The sequence below is a fragment of the Arachis hypogaea genome, chromosome 14, assembly GCF_003086295.3.
Source record: "Arachis hypogaea cultivar Tifrunner chromosome 14, arahy.Tifrunner.gnm2.J5K5, whole genome shotgun sequence".
NCBI classification, from domain to species: Eukaryota; Viridiplantae; Streptophyta; class Magnoliopsida; order Fabales; family Fabaceae; genus Arachis; species Arachis hypogaea.
The window spans coordinates 25,196,009-25,216,090 of NC_092049.1; the positions used below are offsets into that span (position 1 = coordinate 25,196,009).

General features: G+C 33.8%; 1 protein-coding gene and 1 long non-coding RNA gene across 2 annotated transcripts; both read left to right on the forward strand.

The window, feature by feature from the left end:
- Positions 1-659: 659 nt before the first annotated feature.
- On the forward strand, positions 660-1,969 carry LOC112740337 (uncharacterized). The gene is made up of 2 exons (XR_003171094.3): positions 660-821; positions 1,560-1,969. It is a non-coding gene; the product is annotated as an uncharacterized lncRNA (long non-coding RNA).
- A 14,961-nt stretch (positions 1,970-16,930) lies between these two features.
- Positions 16,931-19,620, forward strand: LOC112741851 (uncharacterized). The gene is made up of 7 exons (XM_025791006.2): positions 16,931-17,192; positions 17,594-17,654; positions 17,757-17,851; positions 17,950-17,983; positions 18,697-18,751; positions 18,851-18,893; positions 19,265-19,620. Exons 1-7 carry the CDS (start codon positions 17,010-17,012, stop codon positions 19,334-19,336), a joined length of 543 nt encoding a protein of 180 aa, XP_025646791.1. The 5' UTR covers positions 16,931-17,009; the 3' UTR covers positions 19,337-19,620.
- The last annotated feature ends 462 nt before the right edge of the window (positions 19,621-20,082 follow it).

Genomic DNA, 20,082 nt, shown 5'->3' on the forward strand with positions numbered 1-20,082 from the left:
GATAGTTCTTAAGAAAAATTGGTGTTTGTAATGTTGTGAAAACATAGTAAAATTCCATCATTATTGTGATAGAGACTGGATATAAGTTATATTGCATCTAGTAGATGAACCAGGATATTTTTGGTGTTATTTCTTCTTCCCTACTCTTTTTTCAGTTTTTGGTTATCAGGAGACAAAAATAAAAGGGTCTCTCAACTCGGCACGAGACAAAAACAGAAATATCTCCTTAAATTTTTTTAAAAAGGCAAAAATTAATATTCAACAAAAATGGGTTAAAATTTAACCCTTCTTCTCTTAGTCACTGATTACCATTAGAAAAATTCAATACATAGAAAAAGAAAAATATTGTACGACTTATATTGTTAATATATTCATTGGAAATTAAAACTTATTACTTCATTACAATACCAAAGAGTGTAGTTCTCATTTTTTAACAATCGATATGTATCACATCCCATTCTTATTTCTTATGCAGATCCAATAGTACTCAATATAATGATAACTATCAAGAATGAAAGAAAGGTCGTCCCTTTAATTAATTCGCCATAGCAGGCACATGAAGTTTCTCTCATGCTCAACTACCAATCCTAACTACCAAATTAACACATACCAATACATACACATATACATATATGTCTCCCAATATATACTCTTATAAATAGAGCACACATCCCCACAGGTTTTCTCATCTTTCTCATCTCATATATTTTATAGAAAATTAATTATGAATACCATGAAAGCCTTTTTGTTGATGTTACTGTTTTTCACCTATGCTGCTGCGGCTACTGATAATAAGCCATTTGAAGCTGATGCAACACAAGGTAATAATATAATATAACGAGAATTTCTTAGATGTTGTAAAAATAAATGATATTTCTTCTTATTTTATCTATATTGTGATATATCAGTAATCTTAGAAGGAGAAGAGAGGGTTTAGCTAGTTAAGTGGATTTTAAAATTTTGAAAATTTAATTTTAGAAAGTAAAAATGAGTCACATTATTGATAACCACAGTATAATTAAATGTAATAGAGCAGGGATTCTTATTTCTTCTCTTAGAGCATGTAGAATTTTCTAATGTATTAATACTATCATGTATACAATGAACTTAATTTTAACTCATTGACCATATAAAAAACTATACAATTATATGATAATATCTACTCTTTAAAATAATTATTTATTATATAAATATAACAAATAATTATATTTATTAATACGATAATATATAATTGGATATATATAAATTGTTTTAACATTAAAATTAAATTCGTATAGAATATATATATATATATATATATATATAGTGGTACTACACTATTTATATGACATTTGTGAATGTATTCTCTAATATGTCTATATTATCATGATAGTTATAGATCTATAATATTTCAAAAAATATTACTAAAATTAAATAATATTTTTTATTATTTTACAATACTTTTAAAAAATATTTTCAAAATATTAAAAATAACTTTAATGGTAATATTTACATAACTATCGTAACCATCATAAGTAGGTACATACTATTTATTTTTTATAACTATATGGAGCATGCAGGAAGCATAACAAAAGTGTTGGAATCAGTCCCTGGTGGAGCAGAATATTATATGTTGGGTAAAGGAGGAGAGCTCAGCACATGCCATCACCTTTGCTTTATTGGCATCTTAGTCTATTGTTGCGATTCTTACTCCCTTCCACGTAAGATCGCAAAATATGCATAGCTCTTTCCATCGATAATCTATGCATCACCTGCCCCAGCTTCCATCACTACATATATAAGAGTTATGAAATAAAGTACAGAGTATTTTTATCTCTATACCTCTGTATACACCATGTTATATGTACGTGTACGTCTTGTATTGTACGTGTCTTCCATGCATGTGCCTTACGATATCTTGTAATGTTACACTTTTGTTATCAATGTTATGTATTTTCAATTCATATAAATTAATAGTGTGTTCTAGCTACATGATTTTATTATTTATTAATTTTCTTCTAAAACATTTATTAATTGTTTTATCTTTTCATGGAAAACACAACGCACACTGACAAGTGACATCAAAGTTTATATATAAATTATTAATACATGCAATGGATATAAATTGTTTATATGGGAAAGGAAAAGTCTTGGACAGTACTTTTTTAATAATTTGGTCAGTATTTAACTATAATAAAAGATAAGTGATTTTTTATTATTAAATATAATCTCACATCATTAAAAATATTATTGATAACTAATTAATGGTTATAAAATACAAAATTTGCTGTCTCTAACACTCCCGTATAAAAAAATATATATAGATAGTTATATCAATGGTGTTCTAGTACGTATATTAGTATGCCGTACGTCAGTAAATCAGTGAAGTCGTGTAACCAAAATATTTGATAACTACAAATATTAATAAAAATTTACTAAAATTTATTAGTTTTGATTTTATTTAATATATTTTATAATAAATAAATATTAAATAAAATAAATATATTTTTTTTAACTGTTGATCGAAAAATATTTTTCAATTAAGGCGAGGTAGTTCAAAGTGATGAAGAAATCGGAGAATTTAAACGGTTTTCGAAAAGATGCACGCGCAAGCGTGGGCTGGAGGTAATCGACGCGGATTCGATTACATTTACTTCATTAAATCGAATAAGTCAAATCGAACAAGATTTTCGAGACAGGTAATCGAACAAGATATTCGAATAAGTAAATCGAGCAGTTGTGGTAGTGGAGAAGTTAGAGGCTTTCATCACGCGAGGAAATCATGGGAAATATTTATAGCCAAAGGGCGGTAACGGTTACCAAGGAGTATGCATTTAAGACTGTGATTTTGTAATTAATTATAATTAGTTGTCAGTTACAAAAAATAGATTATAAATACTAGGAGGTTTCAGGGAATAAGGGTTGGAACTTTAACTCAGAAAAACACTGAAGCACACTCACATCCCAGAGAATTCTTGAGTCTGCGATCGAGTAATTTTTCGGTAGGGTTCCTTCCATGTTTTCTTCCTTTCAATTTATCTTCTTGTAAACCTTATATTTCAAGCAAATTTATCTTTCAAGTACCATTTATCTTCATTGCCAAATTTACATTTCTGCATTTTGTCAAAGCCCTTTGACCCAATCAAAGGCATTTTATTGCTTTCTTTCAATTTCAACGCAAACCTTTCTGTTTTCAGCACATTTTCTTTTCGAAAACTTTACATTTTCGTTTCTTTTACTGATTTATAAATTTTAATTTATCTTTATTCCCAATACTCGTCTAATTGAAGACACTTTGATGTACTTTTAGAAAACCGGTACCTGCAAAGAGGAGTAGTTTTCACTCTCAACCCACTAAATATCGAACGATCATCGATTTGCTAAAAATCGACAAAACAAATTGGCACGTCCGGTGGGACAATTTTAAAATTAAAGTGTGTCAAAAGTTTGTGTGTCATTTGGTGTATGCAATTGAGGAGTAGAAAAATCATTCACATGGCTAATGAAGTGTCAAATGTGAATGGTGGTTCCTCCACCAATGATAATTTACTAGTAATTGTGCAATAAGCGGACGTGACTTCACGTTCAGAAGGTGCAATTGGAAGTGAAAATATAGCAGTTACCACTGTACAAACTGGAAATATTGGACAAAATATTCGTCCACGTGGTAATTTGCCACCTCCTCCAATAACTACCAGTTGGCCCCCTTATGGCCTTCCTCCTAGTTATACTCCGCCGGTAGGTAGTTTTGTTCCGCCTGTTCGATTTGGGAGTGTAAATGGAGAAAATAATCCCCAAAACCCACAACAACATTCTGAGTACTCTCGTGATTATAATGTGGGCTCTACTTCGAATGCTGCTAATTCGATGGCAGTGTATCGACAGCAAATAGAGGAAAATCATCATGACTTGATCAATTGCTGACTCAACAGATGACCACAATTTTTGAATCCAATGCTAGACAAGTCGAACGAATTGCTCGAATCGTAGATTATGAGGAAGGTGAAAGGCATAATTCCAAGGGAAATAATGAGGGATTCGAGAATATATTTCAAAATGAAAATAATTTTAATAGAGAAAATCCTCATGTAGTTCCCCGAGGTTAAAATGCTGATGACTTTCTAGCCAGATTACGTGCTAATCATGGCGGTGAATGTTATCAAGTCACCAAAATTGTGGAAGAAGTTCTTAATCGAGTTGGTCTGAATGTTGATTTTATGAATTGACCCCACTTTGTGCCTGCCTTCTCCCAAGTTGTTCAAATAACTGAAGTGCCAAGAGGGGTGAAAAGTCCAAAGATAATCTAAAATTTTGCTGGGAAAGTTGGAGAATCAACTACTGAACATGTCGCTCGATACTTAGTTGAGATCGGAAACTTAGCCAATGATAAAAATTTAAAAATGAAGTTTTTTCCTTCTTCGTTGACGAAGAATGCATTTACTTGGTTTTCAAATCTTAGACCAAATTCGATAAGGACATGAAATCAGTTAGAAACTGCATTCCACGCTCAGTTCTATCGAGGGAAAATGAATGTGACAGTTACTAATCTAATAGCCTTGAAACGTGAAAATTGTGAAATCATTGATGATTACATGATACATTTCAACAATGCTAGAAGCAGATGCTATGTTTCATTACCTGAAAGCCAAGTAGTGAAAATAGCAACTATGGGGCTAGGATTTTATATGCACAGAAAGTAACTTATTGTGCATATTCCTGATTTAGCATATTTGGCTGAAAAGGTTCGTCAGACTGAACTTTTGAAAAAGGAAAAAGGGAAATATCGGAGTGAGCAACGATCAAATAGTAAACTTTTTACTCGAAAAGAAAAAGTTGCTTATGTGACTATGGAATCCTCGGACGAGAAACTTGATTTCGAAACAGAAGTCGATTTGGCCGAACTTAAGAAAGGCCCTCTATATGTCTGCTCCTTACTTAAAAAGCTTCCTAGTAATAAAAAGTCGAATGATTCAAAACTGAAAAGTGAAAAGAAATATAGTTTTGATATTTCAAAATCTGATCAGATTTTCGATGTGTTGCTTAAAGATAAACAGTTAATTTTGTCTGAGGGTAGAACTTTACTTTCGGTGAAAGATTTGAAAGGAAAACCTTATTGTAAATTTCACCAAGCAACAAGTCATTCGACTAACAGTTATGTTCGTTTCAGGGACTTAATTCAGGAAGCAATAATGGAGGGACGGTTGAAATTTGATGATGGCAAGAAGGAGATGAAGGTTGATGTTGATCCCTTCGAGGCGGATGCCAGCTTTGTTGAACCATGTTTCGGAGTGAACATGGTTGGAATGTCCTATAATTTCGATGTGGCTCTTGATGATTTTAAGTCACAGGTTAGATCGGTGTATCCCCGAGTGGGAGATGGTTTATTGGACTTTCTAGTTCAACAAAAGATTAAAGATCGGGACGTATCTCTGTATCCATAGTGTAATTCCGTTTTTGATGCTGAGGCAGCGGCGATCTTCGAAAAAGAGAGAATGAAGAAAGAGCTGGCTCATAAGGAAGAACAGGCATGCCAGATGCAGCCGATTCAGCGTATAGAGGGTCAGAGTTCTAAGACTCCTCAACCAAGTGTGACTACACCTTTAAGCCGATCTCAGGCTATAGGTGTCCAGTGGATTCGGAACTGTCAGGAGTTCCAGAAGAGGGATGCTCTATATCGATGCAACCCTCTGTAGGGTCATCAGGGACCTCCTCGAAATTGATATCCTTACTATCGTGGTCGAGCAAGAGGGTATCCGAGAGGCAAAGGAGGTAGGAGGAACTTCAATCAAAATAAAAAACCTCAGGCGGAAGTAAGCAAGGAGGCAACCCCTTATGTGCATTCCCGAATTGTCTTTCCTTCTGATGGAGAGACTTGTCCAAAGGAAATTCCATCTCCTGCAAAGATGGAAAAAGGGAAATCAGTAGCTCAATCTTCAGGGGTCGACAAAAATAAAGAAGTTGATGTCAATGAGGAATATTTTGACGAATGTGATGATGACATGATTGGAACGATTTCGATTATTCCGACTGAATATCTGGGGGAATATGAAGGTGACCCAGATGAAGATTATGATATGGAGGATGAGGAAGCTTTTTCTTTTATCCGAACTAAAGACGAGCCGGGGTATTTTCTTCGGCCTACAGAGAAACAAATGTCTCATCTTCGCCCGCTCCATATAACCACCACTTTGAGTGGGATCAAAGTAAACAAAGTCTTGATCGATGGGGGGGGGACAATAAGTCTTTTGCCCGAGAGGATGTTAATGAAAATGGAAAAATATCCTGATGATTTGGTCCCCACAAACATTGCTGTGACAGATTATAGTGGGGCTTCAACTCTGGTAAAAGGGCTGGTTACTCTGACTGTGAAGGTTGGCTCATCTGAGCGCAACACTGTGTTTGTGGTGGTTCCATCGAGAGCCAGCTATAATGCTCTGCTGGGGCGAGATTGGATCTATGGTGTGGGTGCAGTACCTTCCATTGTGCATCAAAGTGTTCTTCTTTAAACAAGGATGGTAAACCTGAAGTCATCAAGGCAGATTCGAACCTCTATGTCGAACAAATGCATGTTGATTTCAGGATGTATAATCCTAAATTGAAACCTTTGAAAGTTGACCGAACACTGAATTCCTAAAATTGTGAAGGTTGCTATTTGTCTTCCGAAGGCCTTTCAGTGAAGTTGTGTTACCCAGAATTAGGATTTGCTCCAACTGGTTGGGATTGTCTGTCTTGAATATCTTCTGAAGATTTCTCTATGGACCAGTTTGAGAAAGTTTTCGATTACCTGGTAACCTTGCATAATTATTTAAGTAATTTTATTCTTGTAAAAAAATAAAAATGATTCTTCTGTTGAAGTGGAATCATGTAGGTTTAGGAGTTCTTTTAATAATAGTAATTGTATCAGCTCGATATCTTCAGTCAAGTTTTGTCATAATTTAAATATTTCTCCTATGTGTAATGAAAGTGATGCTTTGAATCCAATGGCTGATTTAATAGCAGAAGCACATTGTGTTGAAAATCGAAGTAATATAAAAAAAGTGGATAATTCAGTCTATTCTATTTCTAATGAAGTTGTTGATTTTACCTTTGACTGCATCTATGATTTGAAACCTTTGGGTTTTGAGAAAAATTCTGTAAAAGATGAGGAGCATTTTAAGGGATTTGAATCTCAAGATCCCTTAGAAGAAATTAACCTGGGAACTGCTGATGATGTTCGAATTACTTACATTTGCAAGGGTCTTGTTGATCCTTTTCGAACTGAACTTTTTCATCTTTTACATGAGTTTAAAGACTATTTTGCTTGGGACTATCATGAGATGTCTGGTCTTGATCGTTCACTTGTGGAACATCGATTAGCATTAACACCAAATGCTAGACCTGTGAAGCAAACTCCACGACGTTTTGCTCCAGAAATCAATGAAAAGATTAAAGAAGAAATAGAACGTTTGATTAAAGCAAAGTTTATTCAAACTGCACACTATGTTGAGTGGGTTTCGAACATTGTCTATGAAGAAAAATGGAAAGTTAAGAGTATGCATTGATTTTCGAGATTTAAATAATGCTACTCCAAAAGATGAATATTTTATGCCAATTGCAGATATGTTGATTGATTCTGCAGCAGAAAACGAAATCTTAAGTTTTATGGATGGTTATTCAGGATATAACCAAATCTTCATTGCAGAAGATGACGTGTCCAAAACCGCTTTCCGTTGTCCTAGGGCATTAGGTACTTATGAATGGGTAGTTATGCCTTTTGGTTTAAAGAACGCAGGTGCAACATACTAGCGGGCGATGAATACTGTTTTCCATGAGTTTATTAGAAAATTTATGGAGGTGTATATTGATGACGTTATGGTCAAATCGATTTCAATGAATCAACATATTGATCACTTAAGAAAAGCGTTTACCACCATGAGGAAGAAGGGATTAAAAATGAACCATTTATAATGTGCTTTTGGGGTATCAGCTGGTAATTTCCTGGGTTTTGTTGTTCACAAAAAGGGAATTGCAATCGATAAAAATAAGGCAGATGCAATATTAGCACTATCTGCACCTAAATCGAAGAAAGAAGTGCAATCCTTCTTAGGTAAGGTAAATTATCTTAGAAGGTTTATTTCAAATCTTTCCGATCGAACTCGAGTATTTACACCTTTAGTGAAACTAAAGAATGATTCACAGTTCGAATGGATGAATGAGCATCAATTAGCATTCGATTAGATTAAGGCTTATTTATCTAAGGCTCCAATTATGGCGAATGTTCGTCCACATGAGCCTTTGAAGTTGTACATTGCAGCATCTATAAATACAATTGGGTGTATGCTGGCCCAAGATGATGAGAATGGGCATGAACGAGCAGTTTATTATCTTAGTCGAGTTTTAACTGATATCGAGACAAGATATTCCCCGATAGAAAAATTATGTCTGTCTTTATACTATGCCTGTATGAAATTGAAATGTTATATGGTGGCTAAATCGGTGAAGGTTATAGCGCAAACTGATCTCATCAAATATATGTTGAGTTTCCCAATGTTACGAGGGAAATGGATGCTGGCATTAACAGAGTTTGATTTACAATATGTCCCAGCCAAGTCTGTAAAAGGTCAGGTCATTGCAGATTTTCTTGTAGATAATTCGAAAGATCTGAATGACCAGGAGGCAAATGTAGTCGACATTGAAGTCGATTATTAGAAGTTATATTTTGATGGATCGAAGCATAAGGATGGTGCAGGAGTTGGAATTCTTATCATTTCTCCAGAGGAGGTTCCATCAGAATTCTTGTTTGAATTAAAATATATTTTTTTGAATAAAGTGGCAGAGTATGAGGCTTTAATTCTGGGTCTCAAAATATTAATTAATAAAGGGGCTTTGGAAGTCCAGATATTAGGGGATTTCCAGTTGGTTTTAAAGTAGTTGTCGAAGGAGTTTAGATGCAATAATGAGAAGTTGCAAAAGTATTTGACAACTGCTTAGGAGTTGTTAACTTCCTTTTGAAAAGTTTCTTTAGTCCACATCCCCAGAATTCATAATAAAATTGCTAATGAATTAGCCCAAATTGCTTCGAGATATAGAATTGGTCCGGAGACTCTTAAAAAATTGACTAGTATCCATCAAATATTAGTGCCTGCAAATGAAAGAGAGGCTTTGTGTATAGATGAATGGGGGGATAATGATTGGAGAAAGCCTATTGCTCAGTATTTAAAGGATCCCAATATTCAAGTCGACAGAAAGATGAAATTGCAAGCAATAAATTTTGTCTTGATGGCTGATGAGTTGTATAAGAAAGGGATCGATGGGAATTTGTTGAGATGTTTAGGCCAAGATGATCAAAATGTTTCTTTGGGCAAAGTCCATAATGGGATATGTGGTGCCAGGCTGGAAAGAAAATGAAATGGGTGTTATATCGTAATCACGTGTACTGGCCATCTATGATAAAAGATTGCATTGATTATGCAAAAGCATGTCAAGAATGTCATTACATGGTTCGATATAGTAGATCCCATCTATGATAAAAGATTGCATTGATTATGCAAAAGTATGTCAAGAATGTCAATTACATGGTTCGATACAGTAGATCCCTGCATCCGAGCTGCATTCGATAATAAAACCATGGTCATTTAGACGTTGGGCTTTAGATTTGATTGGATTGATCCACCCTCCTTCATCAAAACAACACAAGTTTATCTTGGTAGCAATTGACTACTTTACAAAGTGGGTTGAAGCAATTCCTCTAGTAGAAGTGGGTCAAAGTGAAATAATAGACTTTGTTGAGGAACATATTATCCATCGATTTGGAATTCCTCAAACATTAAGTACTGATCAAGGAACTATATTTACTGGTCAACAAATTAAAAACTTTACAGCCTCGAGGAATATCAATATGATTACTTCAACTCCTTATTATGCTCAAGCTAATGGGCAAGTTGAGGCAGCAAATAAAATTCTGATAAGTCTGATAAAGAAGCATATCGGAAATAAGCTTCAAACATGGCATGAGACTTTAAGCCAAGTACTTTGAGCTTATTGAAATTCACCAAGAGGGTCAACAAATACTTCACCCTATAAATTAGTTTATGGCCATGATGCAGTGCTACCATTAGAAATTAATTTGAATATTTTGAGAGTATCAAAACAAAATGATTTGCCAGTTAATGATTACTGGAATGCAATGTTTGATGAGTTGAATGAATTAGACTCAGAGCGAATCCTGGCAATTGATAATATGATTCGATAAAAAGAAAGTATTGCTCGAAGTTATAATCGTCGAATAAGGGAAAAATATTTTGATATAGGCGAGTTGGTTTTAAAAGTTATTTTGCTAATGAAAAAGAAATCGAAATTTCTTGGCAAATGGTCCCAAACTTGGGAAGGCCATTTTCAAGTGATAGGATCATATTCTGTGAATGCATATCAAATTAAGGATATCGAGTCGGGAAAAATAATTCACTCGATTAATGGAAAATACATGAAACGGTATTACTGTTGGCTAAATTAAAGTCAACCATGCATAAGTCCAAAAAAGATAGAAACCATTACAAAGAAGTAAAGCCTGAAGTAAAGAAATTCAAGATGCCAAAAGTTTTGCCAAATCTGAACGTAGCTTTGCCCTTTTGTTGTCCAAAGCTGTAAGTGCCTCGACCTGCTTAAACTTGCCAAATTGGACTATTTCAAGTTGCTTCTCGTATTCTTCTCATTTAGTCTCAATCGAAATAATTTCTTGGATGAGATTTTGTTGTTCCTGCTGAGCAATAGTCAGAGGTTTGGCTATATCAGCTCGTCTTTGGCGTATTTTGGCGAGCTTTTCATTGATTTGGGATAATTCTGTTTCAAGTCTTGCTTATTCTTTGTCATAAAAATCTTGAACAGAAATAGCATGAGAGATCCTTAAATCGAATTCTTCACGGGAAGCTTTGATTGGTTGAAGGGTTGTAGTGCAACTCTCCACTTCGGTTTAGATCTTAGCTTCACTGTTTTCGATCTCTTGAAGTTTGCTTTGGAAAGTTACGCTGTCATTGGCAAGTTGTTTGCATTGTTGGACTATGGCAGAATGTGGGGTAGAAGCCGGGAATTGAAAGGCAAAATTTAAAATATCAGATAGAAACTAGTTGAGAAGTGCATCACTGATCCAGGCAGCAGGTGGATGATCCAAGAGTTTAAGAAGAGAACAAAGTTGTTCTCGAATATCAACACTCAACTCAAATGAAGGTCTTGATGTAGAAGGTCTTGGAAGTGTTGGCACTGGTATAGGCACTTCGTCTTCCTGGATAGCATGGTTTAAGACAGAGATCAGGCTAACTAAAGTAGCACTTGGAAGTGTGGTAGAAGCGCTCGAATTTCCAGATCCTGGTCCTGGGGGAGTTTGAAATCCAGTCTGTTGAGGAGGATTAAAAATCCTTGAGGAGTTTCTAAAACTCTGGATCGAGATGAGTCTGAATTGGTAGTCTCAGAAACTCGAGAGACAAAATCAGAATCTGGGGCCACTTGATTTTTAGCAGAAAGTGCAACCTGGTTGTTTAGTGAGGTTGACTCAAGTATCTGAGTTTGTGTTGGAGAATGCGGTGAAGGATCTTTTGTCAAATCGACCACTTGTGTTATATGGGGAGGTGGAAAGGCAGCTTGAAGTGGTTGAGTGGATTCTGTGGCTTGGATCGAATCGTGGGATGTAGAGTATCCCAGATCAAATTGTTGTTGCAGAGGCGGTTGATCAGGGGCCACAGGAGATGTGATTGAGTGAGAAGCAATGGAAGGCTGACATAAAGGTACATAATTATAAGTTGAGATTTATTCTAACTTAAATAAAGTATGTGTAGAAATGATAATGTTACCAGAATGAGTCTTGGTTTTCGAATCAATCGAGCACCAGGGTCTAAATCGGCCGTATCCTCCTATTGAGAGGAAGCAGCAAGAATGTCTTAGATGAGTTGCCCACTTCCATCAGAGCTTTCACTTGATGGCTGCAGTCGTAACTGATGGAAAATCAAAATTGAATGCTATTAAGCAAATGTGGTTTTCAAAATATTTCAATTTCGAGTACAGGAATATGTAAAAGTAATTACCCTTCTAGAAGCCTTGGTAGTAGTCCTTCGACTTTTGTGTTGTGGTTGTTGTGAGGAGGTTGTGGTCTCAGCTTTTCTTTTTTGGGTTCTTTTTGGAGAACCCTCAGCAGCAGGAGCTATTCGAATCGCATATTGCTGAATTTCCTCTAAGGTACGAGTGTATTTAGAGTAATAAGCAGTCCACCATTCGAAGCAGGATTTGGTGATGTAGGAGTTGCGGTCATAAACAACGAAATTGAAACGTTCCTTGTGTTGCTGGTTTTTTAAAAGACAAGCATCAAGTTCCTTTTGGGAAGTCAAAATGATGTGGCAGAATGGGTCACTATTTCGAGGCAGTGGAGATAGGATGGCTTGAGAAAATTTCAGTTGCCTGGCTGTAAAATGAGGGGCATACAGGGTCACTTTGAACCTTTCTTTTTTGTGCTGAGGCAGTCCTGTAGGAATTATTTGGACAGCTAGTAAATTTGCCCAATTCCGATTGGCAAGTTCGTTTTCTTCAGTGTCATTTGGGAAGAGTAAATGATCAAGCCAAACAGGACCATAATTTCGACGCATAAAAGGAGCGAAATTGAGGTTGTCATTGTAGAAATCTTTACAAGAGTGGAAGAGAGAAAAAACAGCCCAGAATCGGTCTTCATCCGTTTGTGTATTTGGGAAGTTGAGCTTGTAATCAGCTAATCAAAAGCCTTCGATGTGTTGTTTATCAGTACCACCACCTCCAGGCTTTGTCATGAAATGTTAGAAAATGGCATTAAGCCATAGTTGGAGGAGTCAGAGAGGGCCACCTGTACTAATCATACAGTTGTCTCGGAGACAATGTACAAATTGGCCAAGTTCTTCAAAGATATGCCCTAGGAGAAGTTTGGCCAAATTGAGAGCTTTTCCTTCATGAAGTAGAGCAGCCAAGAGAAGGAAAAATTTTGACATCTGAACGCTTCGAGAACAGAAAATGATTGCATTCAGCCAATAGAATAGGAAGGCTACATGCTCGTCATCTGTAACAGCAGTGCCTTCTGCACCCATGTTCTGGGCAATGAACTCACTGTAAGAAGTGGATAAGACAATATTGTAGTGGCACTCAGGCTGCATATTAGGAGTACAATCTGAAAAATTTATTGGAAACCCTGTGATAGCGGCTACATCGAAAAGAGACATACCAATCATTCCACAAGGAAGGTGGAAGTTGTTGGTTGTCCGGTTCCAAAAATAAGTCACAGCTCCAATCATCCAGGGGAGCGTTGAAGGTGAGAAGTGAGAAAGTCATAACAGTTCTTGGATCCCCAGAGCCCCCCAGTCAGCCGTCTTTGTCAGGGCGAAGTATTGATACCAGGCTGTAAAATCAGACCCTCGAAGATTAATTTTTGGATTATTCTTGAAAGGTTTCTGGTTGATGAAGAGGGAGATATCAAGGGTTTGGTTAATTAACAAATCTTTCCCTCGAGCACTGGGAAAGAAAGATGTTTTCTTATTTGCCCTCTCCAAGGATTTGACGGGCCCAAGGAAGCAGTGGGTATCTCCCCCTACTGTGAAAGGGATTAAGATTCTGGTATAATTAGTTTGAAGCTGTGGGTCGTCAATGACTTCATCATTGACTTGATTTAGTATATGGAGGGCTGGTGGAGTTAGTGGCGCAACCATGTTATCTTTACCCTTGTCTTGGGCAGCAGCATGGGAAGAGGAAGTGGCCATTGCAGAACAGAGAAGAAGGAAATTTTGAAAAGTTAAGGGTGAGAATGATAAATTTAAAGTGTTACTGTAGCCGTTATTACAGGAGGAAAGCAAAAAGAGGTAACTTCGCGAAGAAGGTAAAGTGGTGGAAAGAGAAAGCATAAGTCTTGGGAAACGTGTTGAGTGGATCAGCATTAATGGGAAGGTTAAATGGTAATTATTGCTGATTTAAGGGATTGAAATTTGAATTTAAATTTGGATTAAGTGTTTTATCTTCCAATAATGTTATCGAAGGCAAACACATTAATTCAAGGGGGCAATTTGTTGATCGAAAAATATTTTTCGATTAAGGCGAGATAGTTCGAAGTGATGAAGAAATCGGAGAATTCAAACGATTTTCGAAAAGATGCACGCGCAAGCGTGGACTGGAGGTAATCGACGTGGATTCGATTACATTTACTTTATTAAATCGAATAAGTCAAATCGAACAAGATTTTCGAGACAGGTAATCGAACAAGATATTCGAATAAGTAAATCGAGCAGTTATGGTAGTGGAGAAAGTTAGAGGCTTTCATCACGCGAAGAAATCATGGAAAATGTTTATAGCCAAAAGGCAGGAACGGTTACCAAGGAGTATGCATTCAAGACTGTGATTTTGTAATTAATTGTAATTAGTTGTCAGTTACCAAAAGTAGATTATAAATGCTAGGAGGTTTTAGGGAATAAGGGTTGGAACTTTAACTCAGAAAAACACTCAAGCACACTCACATCCTAGAGAATTCTTGAGTTTGCGATCGAGTAACTTTTCTGTAGGGTTCCTTCCATGTTTTCTTTCTTTCAATTTATCTTCTTGTAAACCTTATATTTCAAGCAAAATTATCTTTCAAGTATCCTTTATCTTCATTGCCCAATTTACATTTCTATATTTTAGATTTTCATGTCAAAGCCCTTTGACCCAGTCGAAGGCATTTTATTGCTTTCTTTCAATTTCAACGCAAACCTTTCTGTTTTCAGCACATTTTCTTTTGGAAAACTTTACCTTTTCGTTTCTTTTACTGATTTATAAATTTTAATTTATCTTTATTCCCAATACCTGTCTAATCGAAGACACTTTGATGCACTTTTAGAAAACTGGTACCTGCAAAGAGGAGTAGGTTTCGCTCCCAGACCACTAGATATCGAACCACCATCGATTTGCTAAAAATCGAGAAAACACTAACATTATTACCGATCATGTAATTATGTTCTTAAGAACTTTTAAAGTAACTCTATACATTGTTATTAAAATTGGACCAGACCAATTAATTCGACCGAAAGACTGATGAACCAAATTTATTATCGGTCTGATCCAATATTTAAACTGCACAAGATATAGAATTAGAACAAACCGATTAAATCCGAAGCGAGTTAGTCCAATCTGAACCACTTAAAATTTAAAATTTCTCAAAATGTGAGAATTGAGGTTCAAACCCTTGTTATCTTTGACTAAAATGTCCTCTTTTGCCACCGAATTGTTTTATTTTTTATTAATATATGCAAATTATAATACATATAGATATATTTCATCAAATAATTTACTTCTATTTAATTTATTTTAATTTTAGTTATAAACTCACTCATTTTTAAATTAATTATATTTTTATTTAACAATAATTATAAACTCACTTATTTTTTCTTTTCATAATTATATAATATCTATTAATATCTATTATACTTATAGTATATAATAGTATAATAGATATAAATTAATTAATAAATTATTAAATTTAAAAATAATAGTTATTTTAATATAAAAATAAAATAAAAATATTTATTGTTCCTGTTCCATATTGTTTTAGAATAACTAGATATTTTTAAAATATTAGTGAAAAAAGGAGTAGGTTGCAGAGGCAGAGGTGGAGGAAGTAGGACAGAGATCAGAGTCGCTGATGAAAAAGAGGAACAGAAAGACGACAAAACACAATGAAGTGGTGGATCCGAGCGGCGGCGACAGCAGCGTATTGCAGCATCGAGGATCAGAGAACAAGCACGATGCAAGGGAGAACAAGCAATCCTGCGGATGGAGAGGATCAGAGAACGTCCACGATGCAGGGAGAGGATCAGAAAACGAGCTATCACAAAGGGGGAGAAATAAAGAATGAACGACGTTGATGGGAAACAAAGAGAGGGGTAAAAATCCTAGCAGAGCTCTAAATTCTTCTCTTTGAAACTCAAATTAAAAGAAATAGAAAAATGTGTAAAATAAAAAATTAAAAGACAAATGTTTAATTATCAATTCTTTCAAAAATAAAAAAAGGAAGTTTATTTTATAAATATTTTAATGATGATTAATCATACTTTTATATAAAAATAGGAGAAAAAATTTATGGTCATGTTTTTAAAATTGATAAAAATATACTCTCTTAGTCTCTAATTTATTTTTATTATCAACATGCTTATATGATAGTTAGTGACACGTATCATATTATAATTTGACTATGTGTAAGAGTATAATAATGAGTTTATTAGTAATACGTAATATGTTAACACAAATAATTATATCATGTCATAATATTACTTAACTACCTATTAATTTATTTCATGTTATAATATTATTCGTTAATATATTATTTATTATATGTCGTTATTGTAGAAATACTAGTGTCTAATTTTATATTAAATAACTTATTTTAATTTTTAAAATTAGTTTATGTAATTATGTACTAGTTTTATTTTATAAATTTAAAAATTTTAATATTTTTAAATATATTAATTTTAATTATACTTTTTTATATATTGTTTAAATATTATTATTTTTATAAATATTTTTAAGGTTTTATCATTTTATAATTATAGGAATCGAAAAAAACGTGTATTTTAATTTTTAATTCGTTAAAAATGTGTTTTATGATATAACATATGATTCTGCAGATCATGTATAATATATCATATGTCGTTGACTGATCTGTCATTATATTATTATTACACGTGTCGCTATCAAGTTACCTTAGCATCCTGTTAAAGAAAAAAAAAAATAAAGACTAAAATAGTACGTCTTTTTAATCCTATAATTAATACCATTTGAATCTCGAGCGTCTCAGAGAACACTTTGAAATTTAATCTCCGATAATTAATAAAGCACTAATAATCTCCACGTGGGTATGTGCGGTCAAGATTGCATTGCACATAATGTGGTCATAGTAGTAACACATGTGGCAGCAGTATATATTCATAGCTTCAGATATTTATTGTTTTCGTTTCATGGTTCAACCACAAACATAGACCAGCCCATAACACATACAGCGCTTTAGCTTGTTTAGTTTTTCAAGCATGCAATTCTTGTCAGTGGGTTTACCGGCCAATAAGGTTCCGGTTCGGTCACTGAACATGAACCCAACAAGAATGTCAATGAAGGACCCTGGCAACATGGCTGTGGTGGCTGCACCCAAATGGGCCCAGAAAACCATTACTTTGCCTCCTCACAAACGCGGTTGTCATCTCGTTACTCCAAAGGTTCTCTTCTCTTCTCTTCTTTAATCTTAATTATTAATAATAATAGTAATAGTAATAAGAAAAACCAATCTTTGAATTAGTTCAGAGTTAGTTAGCAATTAGATAATTAGTTATTGCTGACTCAGCTAAGTTAGTGGAACTGCTTACACTTTCTACCATTCATCAATTTTCCAACCATTTTGGATGAGACGTGAAATTCATGATGTGTTTGCAAATCTCACACTCCATTACTTTGATATCCGAAATTGAAGAAGTAACTTAAACATTATTTTAATATACTGTGTTGGTGTCTATTGTCACGCATAGTTTGAGTGGTCGATCATGGGATTCTATTTTTTCTGTAATTCTTTAAAACATTTGTACTGTATCATCATGGGTTAAACAAATGATCATTGACTCAGATAGTGAAAGAAATTGAACAAGATTTGTCTGGATTCAAGTGTGGCCTAGCTCATGTATTTTGTAAGTATATTCTTGTAAATTGCAATACCCCTCCCCCCTCCTTTTTTTTTTTTTTTTGAATCCTTAGACTAACCTGAAAAATATAATGAGGAGAAAATACAGTGCATCACACAAGTGCTTCTCTAACCATCAATGAGAATTATGACTATGATGTTCGGGATGATACAGAAACGTTCCTCAATCGGATAGTTCCTGAGGTTAGTTTAATTTTAGTTTAGTTAATATGAATTAATTTACTCTAATGCCAATGATTTATGATGTGAAGAAATCTCCATTTTGTAATGTTGTTGTGCAGGGGCCATCTGCACCTTGGAGGCATACTATAGAGGGTCAGTGCTGATTTTGTTCACCAATAATCTCAAGTTTCTGCTTATTCATTTATTTATTTTGAAGTTGATTATTTTAGTGATATTTGCATTGTTAATTGGTGAAGTAATGAAATAATTGGAATTTGCACTTTGTCAGAACAGATTGAAGAAACAGCCATCTAATAGTATATAAAAGGGTGAATACTCATCTCTCCGGTTTTTAATAAAAAAAATACTTTTTTGGGTTTTTAATATTTAATTTTTATGAGTTTGATTAATTTCTCTAGCAATGATCTTTTTTCAGAATATACTTATATGATATGTTAATCATTAATATATCTTCTATTTAAAATTTTATAAATAAAAATAATTTAAAAATTATTAATATTTTTTAGTTTTACACAATAAATTTAATTAATATGTTTAAAAAAATAATAAAAAATTAAATTTAACTAATATATTTAAAAATGATAATAAAAAATTAAATGATCCTGATAATTATCCTCAGAAGACAACGAAATTTAAAAAAAAAAACGTCTATCAATTTTAGTGGCTCTTAACAGATAATTCAACTCTTTAATAGAAATAAATCTTAAAGAACAAAAAGAGTTTTTTTTTTTTTCTTAAAAACTTCGTAGTCTTTCGAAGTAATTATCACTGTTTAATTAAAGTTTTTCCTCTATATAAAATGAATTGGCTATAATATAATCTTCTACTTATGACTATAATTTCAGGCCCAGATGACATGCCTGCACATATCAAATCATCTATGTTTGGTTGTGCACTCATGTAAGAAATTCAATGACTTCATGTTCAGCTTCATTCATTATTATGGGATTATGCAGAATTATTTTATTTATATTTCTTTCCTACTGTTTGTTCTTTTAGGATACCTATCACGAATGGAAGGCTTAACATGGGAACATGGCAGGTGAGTATTTTAGTAATGCCATATTGTAAATATTTTTATTGTCAAAAATCACATACTTGATAAGTTGCTTGGGGTTGCATTGGGTTCCATTAATTTCAATGATTGTGCATGTGAGTTCTGTTTGTTGTCATAAGATGCTACTTCAAATTAAATTCATAGTAATATAGGGTAAATGTGATTAAATTGATTTGATAAAGAATAACGTTAAACAACTTTAAAATGAGTGACCTTGTCATTGACCCTTAATAATAAATGGACTCTGTCACTCCATTATTGTGGAAATGGAACAATACCTTATCATTATCTGGATTATTATTCCATTGAACTATTGATTAGATTTTCTGATGATGTTTAATTATGGTTAATTGAAGGGTATATGGCTTTGTGAGCACCGGGATTATCCTACACCCCGCACAGTTGTCGTCACTCTCAATGGAATATGACTTGTGCTATACAAAAGGTCTCCTTATCTCTGTTTTTAAGTAGGTCAATATTTCTTGAATGTAATCTTTATTGTAAGTTTATAGCTAGAAAACCACCACTTGACATATGTGTTTCGATACCAATGCCCTGAATCATTTAGGTAATGACATCAACCGAAATCAATTCTTCACCATGAGTTTCCATAAAGAATGAATATGGGTGTGTTTGGAAACTCGTTGGAAGAGAAGAAGCACGTTTAGACTTTTTGAAAGATTCAACTTTTGGTTTAGCAAATTTTTTTTTATGAACGCAGAAGTAATTTTGCTACCAAAACCAACGTTTACAAGAATCAACTATTTTTAGCTTCTGCGTTTTCCTAACGAGCTTTTAGCCATGAATACTAACCATTTATTTATCTTTTACCAACTTTATCCTTCATGTGTGTTATTATATTATTTATAAAATTCTTGTTATTTCTATTTATATAAGCTCTATTTTTCTATTATTTATTATTTTTATTTTTTTCAACTGTTTGTTTGATATTATACACTTTTATAATTGTGATTTTTGTGTATTATGTTTGTTATTATCTTTTTATAATATGATTTATTGATTCTATTAGGTAAAGTAAATTAAACAAAAAATTAACTATAAATAATAATAATAGTAAAAAATTATAGCATACTAAAAAAAGAGTACTAAAAATATACTATATAAAAAGATCATAAAAAATTTTTAGATTTGTTTGAATTACTATAAAGTAAAT

Excerpts from the sequence above, each read along its gene's own strand:
- LOC112741851 (XM_025791006.2), top strand. The coding sequence starts at position 17,010 with ATGCAATTCTTGTCAGTGGGTTTACCGGCCAATAAGGTTCCGGTTCGG. Across the intron at positions 17,984-18,696 it reads TTGGAGGCATACTATAGAGG|GCCCAGATGACATGCCTGCA; the intron begins GTCAGTGCTGAT and ends CTATAATTTCAG. Across the intron at positions 18,752-18,850 it reads ATGTTTGGTTGTGCACTCAT|GATACCTATCACGAATGGAA; the intron begins GTAAGAAATTCA and ends TTGTTCTTTTAG.